General features: G+C 38.6%; 2 protein-coding genes across 2 annotated transcripts in view; one reads left to right on the forward strand and one right to left on the reverse strand.

Moving 5' to 3' along the window:
- Positions 1-17,431, forward strand: part of LOC145439890 (retinoic acid receptor beta-like) — a 214,023-nt gene extending 196,592 nt beyond the window's left edge. The window contains exon 2 of the mRNA XM_080317541.1: positions 14,292-17,431. Within this exon, the coding sequence (XP_080173667.1) occupies positions 14,501-17,050 (2,550 nt within the window). The 5' untranslated portion in view covers positions 14,292-14,500 and the 3' untranslated portion in view covers positions 17,051-17,431. The remainder of the gene's footprint in view (positions 1-14,291) is intronic.
- The window catches only part of LOC145439907 (beta-1,4-galactosyltransferase 2-like), a 40,225-nt gene that overhangs the window by 9,064 nt on the left and 12,356 nt on the right, over positions 1-18,805 (reverse strand). The window lies entirely within an intron of this gene.

Below are 18,805 nucleotides of genomic sequence, written 5' to 3' on the forward strand. Positions count from 1 at the left end.
TGTGAAATATTTGTAAAATCCTACGATCGCCCACAAGATAACACCTAAGACATAACCATTTTTGTGTCTTGTCATTACTTACATCCAATCGCTACAGTTTAATATGTCGATGGTTTTTACTATCAAGTAATAAGTAATGAATAACAGAACCGGCGCAGACTGTGATTCGAAAACCAACAATTTGGCACTTGCACGCGATCGCTATATGTTTTGACACTTCGGAAGAGTGGTTGACTTTAGTTGCGTGATACAAATCATGAGAATATTGAATCAATGTGTCAATTTGTCAACTTGAAATGAAACTCACTATATACAAATCAAGTTGATTCGTATTTGAATGTGTTGATTCGACACAACTCAAATCCTTTGAGAAATCCTTTTAACACGATCTATCGAATCAAACGTAACCTGAATATTACTGACGCTAACATTCGGCCGCGTCGGATTATTCGCACATTCCGCGCTGCTGTTTTCACGTCTATAGAATCAATACCATCTATAACTCTACAAGAATCAAGAATCAAAAGTATGTGCATTATACAGTTATTGTCTTTATCAACTTGAAATCAATCCCTTAACAAAAACACACATCTTATCACTTGTCAACTCTATCATGAAAATCCTCGAACCCGTATTATTAAGAATGTTATAGTACGGCGTCGGAAATCCACTCGCGAGATGTACTAAAGGTAAATCCAAATAATCCAGAATGAAATATTTGGACTTGACATTGTGTGAATTGAAATATGTTTGAAAAACATGACTACCAACTTTCAACCCAGTCATAGTTAGAGATTATACGCATATTGATTTGAAACAAGTAATGAAACCTTACAACTCTATTCACAGTTTTCCGTTTGTCAAATAGAGTTTCAGTAAATAATTTCACTATGCTATCGCGATATTTTAATGTGTTACTACACACAATCAAGTCAATCAATGAAATCGCACCTGTTGTAAATATTTCACACTTGGGGCAACCGCTTGCACATAACACGATCGAGTTGCAATGCGATGAGTTGAATCGGAATATTTCAACCTACTTTGTCAAATCGCGATTTGAAGTAGGATCGCCAGACAGACTGGGTAAACTTTCACTCCAATGCGTTTCAGATTAATTTATTCACACGATCACCATCTCGCTGTCTTCACACTTACACAATCGCGTACTGTTTCCACTCGCAACTTCGGTACGATATTTCAACTTGTCACAATAACTGATTATTCACATGTTGATTTGAAACAAAAGAAGCCTTGAACAAGTTATCTGGGTATTTTTTTTTGTCGCAATTGAGTTAATGGAAATAGTATTACGCCTCGAAATTTTAACATCTTACCATACTCAAAAGAGTCAATCATGAAAACCTTGTCAAGTAAATCCGTAAACCTTGTCAAGTAAATCCGTTTGTAACTCGGCCAACCAACTATACAGTACCCGTACAGAAAGAAGACAAGATTATGCGAGTACATACAATCGCTACAATCTAAGCAAGTTCGGTTGTAGTCATATACCACCAAATCGTCTTTTTTGTTCAACTGTAAAAGTCGTTACTATTCTGTAAGATAAAGTAATTACTACTCGGTATATTTTATAAACCAAAGTAAATACTACTCGGTGGGCGGTTTGAGATTAACATATTACATTTGAGTATACGAGATTTGAATGTCTGACCAACGTAGTTGAGAATTCATTTCTTACAATCGAACGCAGGCGTTATTGTGGAGTATCGGCGATAGTGTGGTGGTATACGCATCAATCACTCGGTACTATGCATCCCTCCAGGGCAACCGTTTATTGTAGATGGCCAAAGCCGTACATAGAAAGCACCAAGTTCAAGTGGTACACCAAATATCGCTACACTATAATATAATGCAGGAACATACGAATATTCAATCATTTACTGACTAAATAAAGGTCTCAATTCAACCAATTTACGCCTGACAAATTACTGCACTACACACATCTTTCTAAAAAAAATGAGGCCGAAGGAAATAAACAGACAAGTATCGAGCACAGAAAGTCACTTAAGCATGACACCCATTGTTACGTTTGAGCGTGGCTAACATGCCGAGCCCAAATAGTTCGAAAGTGTGTCTCTGGAGGACTATTTTATAAACGAAACACGCGAACAAACACTCTACTGCAATATACTAGACGCAAGCTTCCATGAGGCAAATTTTCTCATATCACAAAAGTACCCTCTGTTGATATGCACAGAAACCCTTCAAACTTCGCCAAATTTGTCAAGAAACACATCTTGAATGATTCCAAAGGGCCAATACATCTCTGAGTTATATCATCATATAAGAGGACCAGGTCCTCTACGGTAAGTTTTCCGCTATACTAGCAATGGGCTGCATGCACACTACATTCCCTTGCGAGGGAATCTTGCTCCATGTAATGAGGTATGGTGTTTCCAATTACAGGTCAAACATGTGTTGACTGATTTGCATTCAGCGTTACCATGACCATTACTTAGACAATTAAAGCATAGGTTCTTATGAAGAACAAGATCCATTTTCTGGTTCCGGTTCATAGTGTTATACCTTTCACATCTGTAAATACTGTGTGACTCATCACAACAAGGACATTTTGGGTTTGTAGCCACTTGATCCAATTCATTTGTACAGTACGCAATAAGATGATTGTTAGTTACAGTTGCAAATGTTTGAGCGCTTCGAGACTTAGGCATATAGGATGGGTTTGAAATGGAATCCCCTTTCATGTCCTGTGCCAATATCTTTCCATAAAACGTATTGTTAACATACGCTCTCAATTCAACGAAATTCAACAATTTATCATAGGTAGGGTCCGGACCATGGATCCAAGCTTCCCGAACAAAATCCAACTGCAAATGATATGGCAAACGTTTGAAGACAGCCTCCAAATAGCAGTGAGCATCAAGCATAAGATGTAAATTCCAATTTGATAAAATGATCCAACAATTTCGCATCTTTGTTGCAAAATCATATAAAGCATCGGGATCATTAGGTTTCAAGCGAGGCCCTTCTGCAATTTGTTTAATATGGGCCTGTATTATAAGATTTCTGTTTCCGAAACGAAATTCCAACGTTTGCTTGGCCTTTTCATAACCAAGGCTTGGGGGTTTGATAATCACAAAATGTTCAATGGCTTGCTTAGCTGAGCCCGTGCAGCTTTGAATTAAAAATGAAAGCTTTTCAGAGGGGTCATAAGGAAACCTCTCCACAACCTGATTGAAATATTGTATAAACAAATGATAGTCCTTCGCTTGGCCGTCAAAAGTGATAGGGGTCAATTTGGAAGTTAATGAATGAGGCATCAATATATTGTCATCATATGAATTAAACTTGCTGGGCATTCGGCCCGCCCTCGGCAACTCCGAATGATCACCATGAGCTAGGGGCGGCTGTGGTCGACTATTCAATCCCAGCTGAGAATCATCCAGGGCATGCGGAGCAAGAGATGGTCTAGGTAAATCAGAATTGCCTGAACAAGACACTGAAAATTCGGACACTGCAGGTGGCCAATGGACTACCGCAGGTGGATTACAAGTAGCATTTGAATTTTTACCAGCTGACAGAGCTGTGCTGTGAGCACCCAAACTCTCGACAGAAATCTGTGGTTCAATGATGCGAGGTTCCGTTTGAGCAGAATAATCAACAAACAACGGGCCATTCGACACTGGCACCGAGCCCGTAAAATCCCTGGGGATTACTCTAGGACAATTTGCGTCTCCTCTAAATGGAGAAGAATCAACATATAAGTTTGACACAACAGTGGGCTGGATTACAGTAGAACAAATGGGAAACTGGGATGGAACAGGCACCTGTTGAGAAGCATTAAGATTCGCCATGGGATGAGGATTACCAACATGTAGCGGGTTACACCGTGGTGCTCCCGAGCCCATTACATGACTTGAAAATGTAACCGAACAAACAGGGTTATTTTTGATCTGAGAGCCACCCAGTATAGACAGATCCGACGAGGGCGAATGCTGTCTGCGAGTCACACACTGTATGGTGGACGAACAAGGATGGGTTACATTAGGTCGGATGGAGGAATCATCAACAAGCAGCGATGACTGCATATTTTGTGGAATCGACTGAGTGGATAAGTTACCGAATCGGGAAGGAGTTCCATAATAACTAAATTTAGTCGAGCCCTTCGAATTAACAATTACCGGACAGAGAGGTGTTGAGCTAACTGTTTTCGGTGTAGTGGCTGCACCAGCTATTAGTACACATGGATTGATTGACAGATCGACCAACTCCGCGGTGTTGAACAACGGTTGGCCAGCACTTGTAGGACAATATTCATAATTTGGAAGATGGTGATCAAACATAACAGGCAATTGGTCAGATGACTTAATGAGTAGTTCTCTATTTGAACGAGCATTGAATTTACTTGAACGAGACGAATGTACTGATTCCGACTTCGATCCTGCAGCTAACACTTGTGCCTCTTGGATTTGAAGTTCCGCCAATTGAAATTCCGCCTTTGCAGAAACCATGCGCTTCTTAGCATCCAACTCCATCAATTTAGCCGACATAGCAGTCGATGCATGGGATGCGGATGTCTTGACAGAATTACGATCCGATTTTACAGAGTTTGAATTGGAGGATTCTAGACATTTCTCTTGGAAAACACGATAACTTTGACTAGTTGTCTTCTTAAGATCCATGATTTCGTACAGTTTTAACTTACAAGTTTCAATGTTAGAAGATTGACTCTCGACACCCTTCCGTTGAGCGTTAAAATTCCGAAGGTTTCCAATCCACTCATTGAATCCTATGATCAGTTTGTCAATCAGCGGTACAACCAACTTGTAGTTCTTAGATTCATTCATGAGTTCAATAACCTGCGGTAAAAGGGACTCCACCTCTTCATTGTGCAGTAGTGCTTCCAATTCCAGCAGGTCCGTACCGGTAGACATTTGTTCATTCGTTGCCAGTTTAACAGTTGATCCAATATGAAGAGCGGGTTCGCTTTTTGGTGTACAATGTGGAGTATCGGCGATAGTGTGGTGGTATACGCATCAATCACTCGGTACTATGCATCCCTCCAGGGCAACCGTTTATTGTAGATGGCCAAAGCCGTACATAGAAAGCACCAAGTTCAAGTGGTACACCAAATATCGCTACACTATAATATAATGCAGGAACATACGAATATTCAATCATTTACTGACTAAATAAAGGTCTCAATTCAACCAATTTACGCCTGACAAATTACTGCACTACACACATCTTTCTAAAAAAAATGAGGCCGAAGGAAATAAACAGACAAGTATCGAGCACAGAAAATCACTTAAGCATGACACCCATTGTTACGTTTGAGCGTGGCTAACATTATATTGAAAATTTTCACGATGTAAACATTCTTATCAACACATTGATTTTGACATATGAGATTTTGTAATAGTCGATCATGACTTGATTATTAAATTATGACATTATTAGACCGGGGTTGTGTTGAAGGTTATTACGATACAAACAAACTTTACAGAAACATTGTTATTAGCATATCGATTTGTGGAACTAGATTAACATGTCTGAAATGTTTTGATTGGGAAGATTAAGCCGTGTTCGTAAAAACCACGCAGCGTATCGCGGATATCAGAAAATATTTTACAAATGTAATTGCCTCCACCAACCAAGACTAAAGATGAAACAACAATTTCCTTTGTTAAACAATAACCGGTACAATACTTTATCATCGTAATCAGCAGTGAGAATTGAAACACTTTCGCACATTATCCGGTGTCAAGATATCACACTAGGTGAATTGACATACCGCCGTTTGATTAATGCTTAATCCGTTCGCACCATTTCACATACTTTGATCATTACAAAAGTAAATTGGAATATGTTTGCTAGATGCATTCAATTCAGTTAGAAATGTCTGGTACACAACAATCGTAATATCAAGGAAGTACTTGCTACACTGTAATTCACTTAACGTGTTTTGCATTGTTGTTCATTTGTAGTATTGATTGTTTTTGAACCTCCAAATAATAATTCCCGACATGAAACCAAACCGCTGAAAGTCGTTACCATCACAACGAAACAATTTGTACGATGTTTGCCAAATGTATCCTATAGTTAGGTGTACTAGAATCACTGGTCCAACACATACACCGACAATGCAATCGAAATTTTCCCCATTGTCATTCGTCAAAGTAAAGGTCGTCACAATACTCAACCCATAAAAGATCTTACTTGTATGTGATTGAATCGCAGGTAATTAACCCACTAAATCAAACCATAAGGAAATTTCACTCACTCATCGGATATGAAACAGCGTCACTTAATCGGCGTAGATCGTTTTACTAAATGCAAATCATACCTGACCAACAGAAAACAATTTTCACTCACCTTGTAATGGAACCAAGTGGTGGGCCTTCGTTCAATATTTTGTCTGTGTCAAATACTTTGTAATAAACACAATGGAGTGGTTGAGCTTTACATCATCAAGCTGTCATTAATAAATCAAGATTTCGGTAAACTTGTAAATGTATCGTTTAACTAACCGAGTTGTATGCACAGTTTGATATTTTTGTCATTTAGTGATTGCTGAACATACCACTTCGAAATACTGCGTTGATCTCAATTCCCTTTGTCCTGATAATCGAAGTACTTTTGTTTTGAAATCATAACAATCGGCTTTTCTATGACATGATAAATTAGAAGATTTAGAAGATTGGTTGCATATCACTAAAAATAAGATACCACACATATTATTACTGTTACTCCATTCATCGGTATTTTTTCCGTTGTCGATTTTCAAACGAGTAAAATTTATTACTTGAGTTGCTCTGCTTACTATATTTAAATGTAAACTCACCCGTCTTTCAACAACAAACAATGTTAAAAAAGTATGCAATCAAACACAACAAGTTTTACGATACTAATTATTATCCCACATAACCCATTTCTTACCGAAGACATATGAAATATATTCATGTTACCCGAAAATATTCGCTCATGCTACAAACCTCTACAATGATTGGTGGTGCTTCAAACTGTTTCGATACCTCAAGAACTTTATTGTCTGAATGGTTGTTCATGTATCGTAATAATCAAGTAGTTCAACACAGAACTAGTATTAACGGAAACACCAGAGTTGTTTACACAAAAGTTTGTATGTGTACAGTATGCGAATACCATGTGTAAGTCCAGCACAATTGTGGTATCCATACGAGTTTAGTTAACACAATTTACGACACCGAGGTCGCCTCATCTTTCGTAAGACAACAAACCAAGGCTTCAGGATATGTCCATGTCATAACAATAAATCAGCTACTCCAACAACAGAGTACATATGTTTTCTAGTTACGGTGCTTACATCTTACACACAAATCGACCTACATTGCTAACGAAAAGCGCTGAGTCATCACATGGTTATCCTCACAACAATACAACTAAAACATACTATCATACAAATTGGTCGTTATAGTTTGCCCACCAACGATACATCGTACAAGTAGCAAGTCTCGAGAATCCAGTTATTTAAAAAACGTGAAAGTGTTTCTACACCAAGTCGGTATGTTGACGAAAGCATATATTGTAATATCATGATCGATTTACATTCGTTGGTCACAAAATGTCACTACTCTAAATAATTATTTTTCACTCAAAGCCTACTTGTCACCATTCGTTTCATCAAGCACGAGTTCAAGAAACCTGCTACGACATGAATTGTTATTTTTATGTTGTGTAAATAGGTAATAATTAATTTTAGTAACACTATATCAACATCATCGAGTTGTGCGAATAGATTTACATGTGGTCTTGTGGTTTTAATCGAAGTATACAGCACGGTCTAATGTAGAGTCATCTCTATTGTACAACAACTCGGTAATCGAAATGCATTAAAATTTAAACAACGATCTTGGTTCGTCGCACCAAAAATATGTTTACTATCACGATACTCTACACAGGCCGTGTAAATCCTTTTCACACTGGTAATAGTATACCAACAGCTACCGGCGACAACGTTTAACAATACCAACGACACTAAACATACGATACCTACCCAAGTAAAATTACCATTTTCACCTGGAGGTCGGTCGTAACCCGAGTAGAAATACCATTATCCTTTGGAGATTTATCGTTTACCCAGTGTAACAAACCCCTTTTCCTTTGGTAATCTATTTTTCTCTGGGTAACAAACCTTTTTCACTTGGAAATATATTTTTTCTCTGGTTAACAAACCTTTTTCACTTGGAAATATATTTTTTCTCTGGGTAACAAACCTTTTTCACTTGGAAATATATTTTTTCCCCGGGTAACAAACCTTTTTCGCTTGGAAATATATTTTTTCCTTGAGCAACAAACCATTTTCACTTGGCGGGTCGTCGTTTACATGACTAAAAATATCATTTTCCTTTGGAGATCTGGCGTTTACCCAGTGTAACAATACATTTTCTCTTGGTCATCTAGCTTTTCCTAGAGTAACAAAACCATTTTCATTTTGAAATCTGACGAACACACCTGACAATTTGGTATTTGTTGTATTGACGATAGTTTGAAATAGATTACAACGAACAGTGACGGAAATATACACGGACTACCGGTTTCAGAGTATACCTCCTTCAGTCGTATCACATCAATATCATCGGTTACCCACATACAATATCCTCTTGTACACCGAAATGCATGTTTTGGAAAATTGGACAATAGACTTCGATAGTTCTGTGATGTCCGGGTTCGTGCTTTGGATTTTCCAGAGTCAAAATGTCTGAATAAAACACCTCCTCGACGATGGTTGGTATGTGGATAACGGGGTTCGGAAGACGGTTGGATTTATGTCACCCATCGCGATAACAATTCCAGGTCGAGTTTTCCCCCGCATGTTTACTATATTGTGTCTTTATTGGTCAATGTATGTCTCGACATTCAGTTTGAAATCGGAAACCCTGATAAAGTATGTAACCGGATCCGGATATCAACTCTGAATCGATAAACAATATTCAAAGTAAACATGTTACATTCCACGAAAAAATACCATCCAGACATACGTCGCGCTTGTTTGCCCACAACAGTATACGCGTAAATGGAGGTGTGTGACATTGCATGCAATGTGTTGGTATACAAACATCGGGGAGTAAGCCTTCGATCCACAGACATTATCATAACCGGTAATTTTGATGCAGATCGAATGTCATCACACCCGATAACAATACCAATAAGCCACATTGCAATGACTCTGAGTCCGCGCTATTACATCGATATTTCGACACCGTTCACTGATTTATTCGATGGTGTTATCGTGTTGTAACATTACAAGATAGTCATGACCCTATCTGTAGACGGACCACCCAGATCAATTGGATACATCGGTCAATATCCATCGTGTTGTCGACACCGAAGTTTTCTGCTGAGACTACAGCGTTTGATCTAGGTGAACTATCGAAGTACGGTGCTCGAAATGATTGCGATCAGTCTTTCAGTCACGATCAATGGATGTCGCTACTCCCACATAACGACTCCGGATAAATATCGTGCAAATGTCGGACTGATATTGTGATCCAATAAGGTATGTTTCTGTGGAATGAAGACTGCGATCGTACACCACAATAGAACACTACCTCGTGATTTCACACGCAATCATAAAACACACTTTCGTAAGGGTCTAGCTCGTCCGGTGACATTTCGAAACGGTCGTCACCACAAGAGATCGGGGTTGGTCTCGTCATATCGGAGCATTTTGAAACGGTGTCGTCACAAGGCTATTGACGTCGATTCAGTTGGTCATGTCAATCCGTTTTACAAAGTACCGTTTTTCAAGTCCCTGCACCATAGTGTTACGACACAGACAAGATGCGACAGTGGAAATAATAAAACACGGAAGGCGCACTTTGGTGTTATTTGACATGGATTTTACACCAGACGAACCTCACATTCGAGCGACGAATTGGAATGACCTTTGTATTATTGACGTCGAAGGGAAAGAAATGTATCGATTTATCGGATTTGTACATATCCAACAAAAATCTGGGTATATGATTGTGCATGGTTCGCATATTTGACTGTGAACGCTCTATTGGTATATGTTGTACAGTTTACTTTCACCGTCGTGCGAATAACCATGTCAAGGTTCCATGTTTGTGTGTCTATATGTCATACTTCAGATTGACTCAGAGTCATTGCAATGTGGCTTATTGGTATTGTTATCGGGTGTGATGACATTCGATCTGCATCAAAATTACCGGCTATGATAATGTCTGTGGATCGAAGGCTTACTCCCCGATGTTTGTATACCAACACATTGCATGCAATGTCACACACCTCCATTTACGCGTATACTGTTGTGGGCAAACAAGCGCGACGTATGTCTGGATGGTATTTTTTCGTGGAATGTAACATGTTTACTTTGAATATTGTTCATTGGTTTATCGATTCAGAGTTGATATCCGGATCCGGTTACATACTTTATCAGGGTTTCCGTTTTCAAACTGAATGTCGAGACATACATTGACCAATAAAGACACAATATAGTAAACTTGCGGGGGAAAACTCGACCTGGAATTGTTATCGCGATGGGTGACATAAATCCAACCGTCTTCCGAACCCCGTTATCCACATACCAACCATCGTCGAGGAGGTGTTTTATTCAGACATTTTGACTCTGGAAAATCCAAAGCATGAACCCGGACATCACAGAACTATCGAAGTCTATTGTCCAATTTTCCAAAACATGCATTTCGGTGTACAAGAGGATATTGTATGTGGGTAACCGATGATATTGATGTGATACGACTGAAGGAGGTATACTCTGAAACCGGTAGTCCGTGTATATTTCCGTCACTGTTCGTTGTAATCTATTTCAAACTATCGTCAATACAACAAATACCAAATTGTCAGTTGTGTTTGTCAGATTTCAAAATGAAAATGGTTTTGTTACTCTAGGGAAAGCTAGATGACCAAGAGAAAATGTATTGTTACACTGGGTAAACGCCAAATCTCCAAAGAAAAATGATATTTTTAGTCAGGTAAACGACGACCCGCCAAGTGAAAATGGTTTGTTGCTCAAGGAAAAAATATATTTCCAAGCGAAAAAGGTTTGTTACCCAGGGAAAAAAATATATTTCCAAGTGAAAAAGGTTGGTTACCCAGGAAAAAATATATTTGCAAGTGAAAATGGTTTGTTGCTCAGGGAAAAAGGTTTGTTACCCGGGGAAAAAATATATTTCCAAGTGAAAAAGGTTTGTTACCCAGAGAAAAAATATATTTCCAAGTGAAAAAGGTTTGTTAACCAGAGAAAAAATATATTTCCAAGTGAAAAAGGTTTGTTACCCAGAGAAAAATAGATTACCAAAGGAAAAGGGGTTTGTTACACTGGGTAAACGATAAATCTCCAAAGGATAATGGTATTTCTACTCGGGTTACGACCGACCTCCAGGTGAAAATGGTAATTTTACTTGGGTAGGTATCGTATGTTTAGTGTCGTTGGTATTGTTAAACGTTGTCGCCGGTAGCTGTTGGTATACTATTACCAGTGTGAAAAGGATTTACACGGCCTGTGTAGAGTATCGTGATAGTAAACATATTTTTGGTGCGACGAACCAAGATCGTTGTTTAAATTTTAATGCATTTCGATTACCGAGTTGTTGTACAATAGAGATGACTCTACATTAGACCGTGCTGTATACTTCGATTAAAACCACAAGACCACATGTAAATCTATTCGCACAACTCGATGATGTTGATATAGTGTTACTAAAATTAATTATTACCTATTTACACAACATAAAAATAACAATTCATGTCGTAGCAGGTTTCTTGAACTCGTGCTTGATGAAACGAATGGTGACAAGTAGGCTTTGAGTGAAAAATAATTATTTAGAGTAGTGACATTTTGTGACCAACGAATGTAAATCGATCATGATATTACAATATATGCTTTCGTCAACATACCGACTTGGTGTAGAAACACTTTCACGTTTTTTAAATAACTTGATTCTCGAGACTTGCTACTTGTACGATGTATCGTTGGTGGGCAAACTATAACGACCAATTTGTATGATAGTATGTTTTAGTTGTATTGTTGTGAGGATAACCATGTGATGACTCAGCGCTTTTCGTTAGCAATGTAGGTCGATTTGTGTGTAAGATGTAAGCACCGTAACTAGAAAACATATGTACTCTGTTGTTGGAGTAGCTGATTTATTGTTATGACATGGACATATCCTGAAGCCTTGGTTTGTTGTCTTACGAAAGATGAGGCGACCTCGGTGTCGTAAATTGTGTTAACTAAACTCGTATGGATACCACAATTGTGCTGGACTTACACATGGTATTCGCATACTGTACACATACAAACTTTTGTGTAAACAACTCTGGTGTTTCCGTTAATACTAGTTCTGTGTTGAACTACTTGATTATTACGATACATGAACAACCATTCAGACAATAAAGTTCTTGAGGTATCGAAACAGTTTGAAGCACCACCAATCATTGTAGAGGTTTGTAGCATGAGCGAATATTTTCGGGTAACATGAATATATTTCATATGTCTTCGGTAAGAAATGGGTTATGTGGGATAATAATTAGTATCGTAAAACTTGTTGTGTTTGATTGCATACTTTTTTAACATTGTTTGTTGTTGAAAGACGGGTGAGTTTACATTTAAATATAGTAAGCAGAGCAACTCAAGTAATAAATTTTACTCGTTTGAAAATCGACAACGGAAAAAATACCGATGAATGGAGTAACAGTAATAATATGTGTGGTATCTTATTTTTAGTGATATGCAACCAATCTTCTAAATCTTCTAATTTATCATGTCATAGAAAAGCCGATTGTTATGATTTCAAAACAAAAGTACTTCGATTATCAGGACAAAGGGAATTGAGATCAACGCAGTATTTCGAAGTGGTATGTTCAGCAATCACTAAATGACAAAAATATCAAACTGTGCATACAACTCGGTTAGTTAAACGATACATTTACAAGTTTACCGAAATCTTGATTTATTAATGACAGCTTGATGATGTAAAGCTCAACCACTCCATTGTGTTTATTACAAAGTATTTGACACAGACAAAATATTGAACGAAGGCCCACCACTTGGTTCCATTACAAGGTGAGTGAAAATTGTTTTCTGTTGGTCAGGTATGATTTGCATTTAGTAAAACGATCTACGCCGATTAAGTGACGCTGTTTCATATCCGATGAGTGAGTGAAATTTCCTTATGGTTTGATTTAGTGGGTTAATTACCTGCGATTCAATCACATACAAGTAAGATCTTTTATGGGTTGAGTATTGTGACGACCTTTACTTTGACGAATGACAATGGGGAAAATTTCGATTGCATTGTCGGTGTATGTGTTGGACCAGTGATTCTAGTACACCTAACTATAGGATACATTTGGCAAACATCGTACAAATTGTTTCGTTGTGATGGTAACGACTTTCAGCGGTTTGGTTTCATGTCGGGAATTATTATTTGGAGGTTCAAAAACAATCAATACTACAAATGAACAACAATGCAAAACACGTTAAGTGTAGCAAGTACTTCCTTGATATTACGATTGTTGTGTACCAGACATTTCTAACTGAATTGAATGCATCTAGCAAACATATTCCAATTTACTTTTGTAATGATCAAAGTATGTGAAATGGTGCGAACGGATTAAGCATTAATCAAACGGCGGTATGTCAATTCACCTAGTGTGATATCTTGACACCGGATAATGTGCGAAAGTGTTTCAATTCTCACTGCTGATTACGATAATAAAGTATTGTACCGGTTATTGTTTAACAAAGGAAATTGTTGTTTCATCTTTAGTCTTGGTTAGTGGAGGCAATTACATTTGTAAAATATTTTCTGATATCCGCGATACGCTGCGTGGTTTTTACGAACACGGCTTAATCTTCCCAATCAAAACATTTCAGACATGTTAATCTAGTTCCACAAATCGATATGCTAATAACAATGTTTCTGTAAAGTTTGTTTGTATCGTAATAACCTTCAACACAACCCCGGTCTAATAATGTCATAATTTAATAATCAAGTCATGATCGACTATTACAAAATCTCATATGTCAAAATCAATGTGTTGATAAGAATGTTTACATCGTGAAAATTTTCAATATAATGTTAGCCACGCTCAAACGTAACAATGGGTGTCATGCTTAAGTGATTTTCTGTGCTCGATACTTGTCTGTTTATTTCCTTCGGCCTCATTTTTTTTAGAAAGATGTGTGTAGTGCAGTAATTTGTCAGGCGTAAATTGGTTGAATTGAGACCTTTATTTAGTCAGTAAATGATTGAATATTCGTATGTTCCTGCATTATATTATAGTGTAGCGATATTTGGTGTACCACTTGAACTTGGTGCTTTCTATGTACGGCTTTGGCCATCTACAATAAACGGTTGCCCTGGAGGGATGCATAGTACCGAGTGATTGATGCGTATACCACCACACTATCGCCGATACTCCACATTGTACACCAAAAAGCGAACCCGCTCTTCATATTGGATCAACTGTTAAACTGGCAACGAATGAACAAATGTCTACCGGTACGGACCTGCTGGAATTGGAAGCACTACTGCACAATGAAGAGGTGGAGTCCCTTTTACCGCAGGTTATTGAACTCATGAATGAATCTAAGAACTACAAGTTGGTTGTACCGCTGATTGACAAACTGATCATAGGATTCAATGAGTGGATTGGAAACCTTCGGAATTTTAACGCTCAACGGAAGGGTGTCAAGAGTCAATCTTCTAACATTGAAACTTGTAAGTTAAAACTGTACGAAATCATGGATCTTAAGAAGACAACTAGTCAAAGTTATCGTGTTTTCCAAGAGAAATGTCTAGAATCCTCCAATTCAAACTCTGTAAAATCGGATCGTAATTCTGTCAAGACATCCGCATCCCATGCATCGACTGCTATGTCGGCTAAATTGATGGAGTTGGATGCTAAGAAGCGCATGGTTTCTGCAAAGGCGGAATTTCAATTGGCGGAACTTCAAATCCAAGAGGCACAAGTGTTAGCTGCAGGATCGAAGTCGGAATCAGTACATTCGTCTCGTTCAAGTAAATTCAATGCTCGTTCAAATAGAGAACTACTCATTAAGTCATCTGACCAATTGCCTGTTATGTTTGATCACCATCTTCCAAATTATGAATATTGTCCTACAAGTGCTGGCCAACCGTTGTTCAACACCGCGGAGTTGGTCGATCTGTCAATCAATCCATGTGTACTAATAGCTGGTGCAGCCACTACACCGAAAACAGTTAGCTCAACACCTCTCTGTCCGGTAATTGTTAATTCGAAGGGCTCGACTAAATTTAGTTATTATGGAACTCCTTCCCGATTCGGTAACTTATCCACTCAGTCGATTCCACAAAATATGCAGTCATCGCTGCTTGTTGATGATTCCTCCATCCGACCTAATGTAACCCATCCTTGTTCGTCCACCATACAGTGTGTGACTCGCAGACAGCATTCGCCCTCGTCGGATCTGTCTATACTGGGTGGCTCTCAGATCAAAAATAACCCTGTTTGTTCGGTTACATTTTCAAGTCATGTAATGGGCTCGGTAGCACCACGGTGTAACCCGCTACATGTTGGTAATCCTCATCCCATGGCGAATCTTAATGCTTCTCAACAGGTGCCTGTTCCATCCCAGTTTCCCATTTGTTCTACTGTAATCCAGCCCACTGTTGTGTCAAACTTATATGTTGATTCTTCTCCATTTAGAGGAGACGCAAATTGTCCTAGAGTAATCCCCAGGGATTTTACGGGCTCGGTGCCAGTGTCGAATGGCCCGTTGTTTGTTGATTATTCTGCTCAAACGGAACCTCGCATCATTGAACCACAGATTTCTGTCGAGAGTTTGGGTGCTCACAGCACAGCTCTGTCAGCTGGTAAATATTCAAATGCTACTTGTAATCCACCTGCGGTAGTCCATTGGCCACCTGCAGTGTCCGAATTTTCAGTGTCTTGTTCAGGCAATTCTGATTTACCTAGACCATCTCTTGCTCCGCATGCCCTGGATGATTCTCAGCTGGGATTGAATAGTCGACCACAGCCGCCCCTAGCTCATGGTGATCATTCGGAGTTGCCGAGGGCGGGCCGAATGCCCAGCAAGTTTAATTCATATGATGACAATATATTGATGCCTCATTCATTAACTTCCAAATTGACCCCTATCACTTTTGACGGCCAAGCGAAGGACTATCATTTGTTTATACAATATTTCAATCAGGTTGTGGAGAGGTTTCCTTATGACCCCTCTGAAAAGCTTTCATTTTTAATTCAAAGCTGCACGGGCTCAGCTAAGCAAGCCATTGAACATTTTGTGATTATCAAACCCCCAAGCCTTGGTTATGAAAAGGCCAAGCAAACGTTGGAATTTCGTTTCGGAAACAGAAATCTTATAATACAGGCCCATATTAAACAAATTGCAGAAGGGCCTCGCTTGAAACCTAATGATCCCGATGCTTTATATGATTTTGCAACAAAGATGCGAAATTGTTGGATCATTTTATCAAATTGGAATTTACATCTTATGCTTGATGCTCACTGCTATTTGGAGGCTGTCTTCAAACGTTTGCCATATCATTTGCAGTTGGATTTTGTTCGGGAAGCTTGGATCCATGGTCCGGACCCTACCTATGATAAATTGTTGAATTTCGTTGAATTGAGAGCGTATGTTAACAATACGTTTTATGGAAAGATATTGGCACAGGACATGAAAGGGGATTCCATTTCAAACCCATCCTATATGCCTAAGTCTCGAAGCGCTCAAACATTTGCAACTGTAACTAACAATCATCATATTGCGTACTGTACAAATGAATTGGATCAAGTGGCTACAAACCCAAAATGTCCTTGTTGTGATGAGTCACACAGTATTTACAGATGTGAAAGGTATAACACTATGAACCGGAACCAGAAAATGGATCTTGTTCTTCATAAGAACCTATGCTTTAATTGTCTAAGTAATGGTCATGGTAACGCTGAATGCAAATCAGTCAACACATGTTTGACCTGTAATTGGAAACACCATACCTCATTACATGGAGCAAGATTCCCTCGCAAGGGAATGTAGTGTGCATGCAGCCCATTGCTAGTATAGCGGAAAACTTACCGTAGAGGACCTGGTCCTCTTATATGATGATATAACTCAGAGATGTATTGGCCCTTTGGAATCATTCAAGATGTGTTTCCTGACAAATTTGGCGAAGTTTGAAGGGTTTCTGTGCATATCAACAGAGGGTACTTTTGTGATATGAGAAAATTTGCCTCATGGAAGCTTGCGTCTAGTATATTGCAGTAGAGTGTTTGTTCGCGTGTTTCGTTTATAAAATAGTCCTCCAGAGACACACTTTCGAACTATTTGGGCTCGGCATGTTAGCCACGCTCAAACGTAACAATGGGTGTCATGCTTAAGTGACTTTCTGTGCTCGATACTTGTCTGTTTATTTCCTTCGGCCTCATTTTTTTTAGAAAGATGTGTGTAGTGCAGTAATTTGTCAGGCGTAAATTGGTTGAATTGAGACCTTTATTTAGTCAGTAAATGATTGAATATTCGTATGTTCCTGCATTATATTATAGTGTAGCGATATTTGGTGTACCACTTGAACTTGGTGCTTTCTATGTACGGCTTTGGCCATCTACAATAAACGGTTGCCCTGGAGGGATGCATAGTACCGAGTGATTGATGCGTATACCACCACACTATCGCCGATACTCCACAATAACGCCTGCGTTCGATTGTAAGAAATGAATTCTCAACTACGTTGGTCAGACATTCAAATCTCGTATACTCAAATGTAATATGTTAATCTCAAACCGCCCACCGAGTAGTATTTACTTTGGTTTATAAAATATACCGAGTAGTAATTACTTTATCTTACAGAATAGTAACGACTTTTACAGTTGAACAAAAAAGACGATTTGGTGGTATATGACTACAACCGAACTTGCTTAGATTGTAGCGATTGTATGTACTCGCATAATCTTGTCTTCTTTCTGTACGGGTACTGTATAGTTGGTTGGCCGAGTTACAAACGGATTTACTTGACAAGGTTTACGGATTTACTTGACAAGGTTTTCATGATTGACTCTTTTGAGTATGGTAAGATGTTAAAATTTCGAGGCGTAATACTATTTCCATTAACTCAATTGCGACAAAAAAAAATACCCAGATAACTTGTTCAAGGCTTCTTTTGTTTCAAATCAACATGTGAATAATCAGTTATTGTGACAAGTTGAAATATCGTACCGAAGTTGCGAGTGGAAACAGTACGCGATTGTGTAAGTGTGAAGACAGCGAGATGGTGATCGTGTGAATAAATTAATCTGAAACGCATTGGAGTGAAAGTTTACCCAGTCTGTCTGGCGATCCTACTTCAAATCGCGATTTGACAAAGTAGGTTGAAATATTCCGATTCAACTCATCGCATTGCAACTCGATCGTGTTATGTGCAAGCGGTTGCCCCAAGTGTGAAATATTTACAACAGGTGCGATTTCATTGATTGACTTGATTGTGTGTAGTAACACATTAAAATATCGCGATAGCATAGTGAAATTATTTACTGAAACTCTATTTGACAAACGGAAAACTGTGAATAGAGTTGTAAGGTTTCATTACTTGTTTCAAATCAATATGCGTATAATCTCTAACTATGACTGGGTTGGTAGTCATGTTTTTCAAACATATTTCAATTCACACAATGTCAAGTCCAAATATTTCATTCTGGATTATTTGAATTTACCTTTAGTACATCTCGCGAGTGGATTTCCGACGCCGTACTATAACATTCTTAATAATACGGGTTCGAGGATTTTCATGATAGAGTT

The sequence above is a fragment of the Botryllus schlosseri genome, chromosome 5 (assembly GCF_051294905.1).
Source record: "Botryllus schlosseri isolate E-star chromosome 5, Bs_hap1, whole genome shotgun sequence".
NCBI lineage: Eukaryota > Metazoa > Chordata > Ascidiacea > Stolidobranchia > Styelidae > Botryllus > Botryllus schlosseri.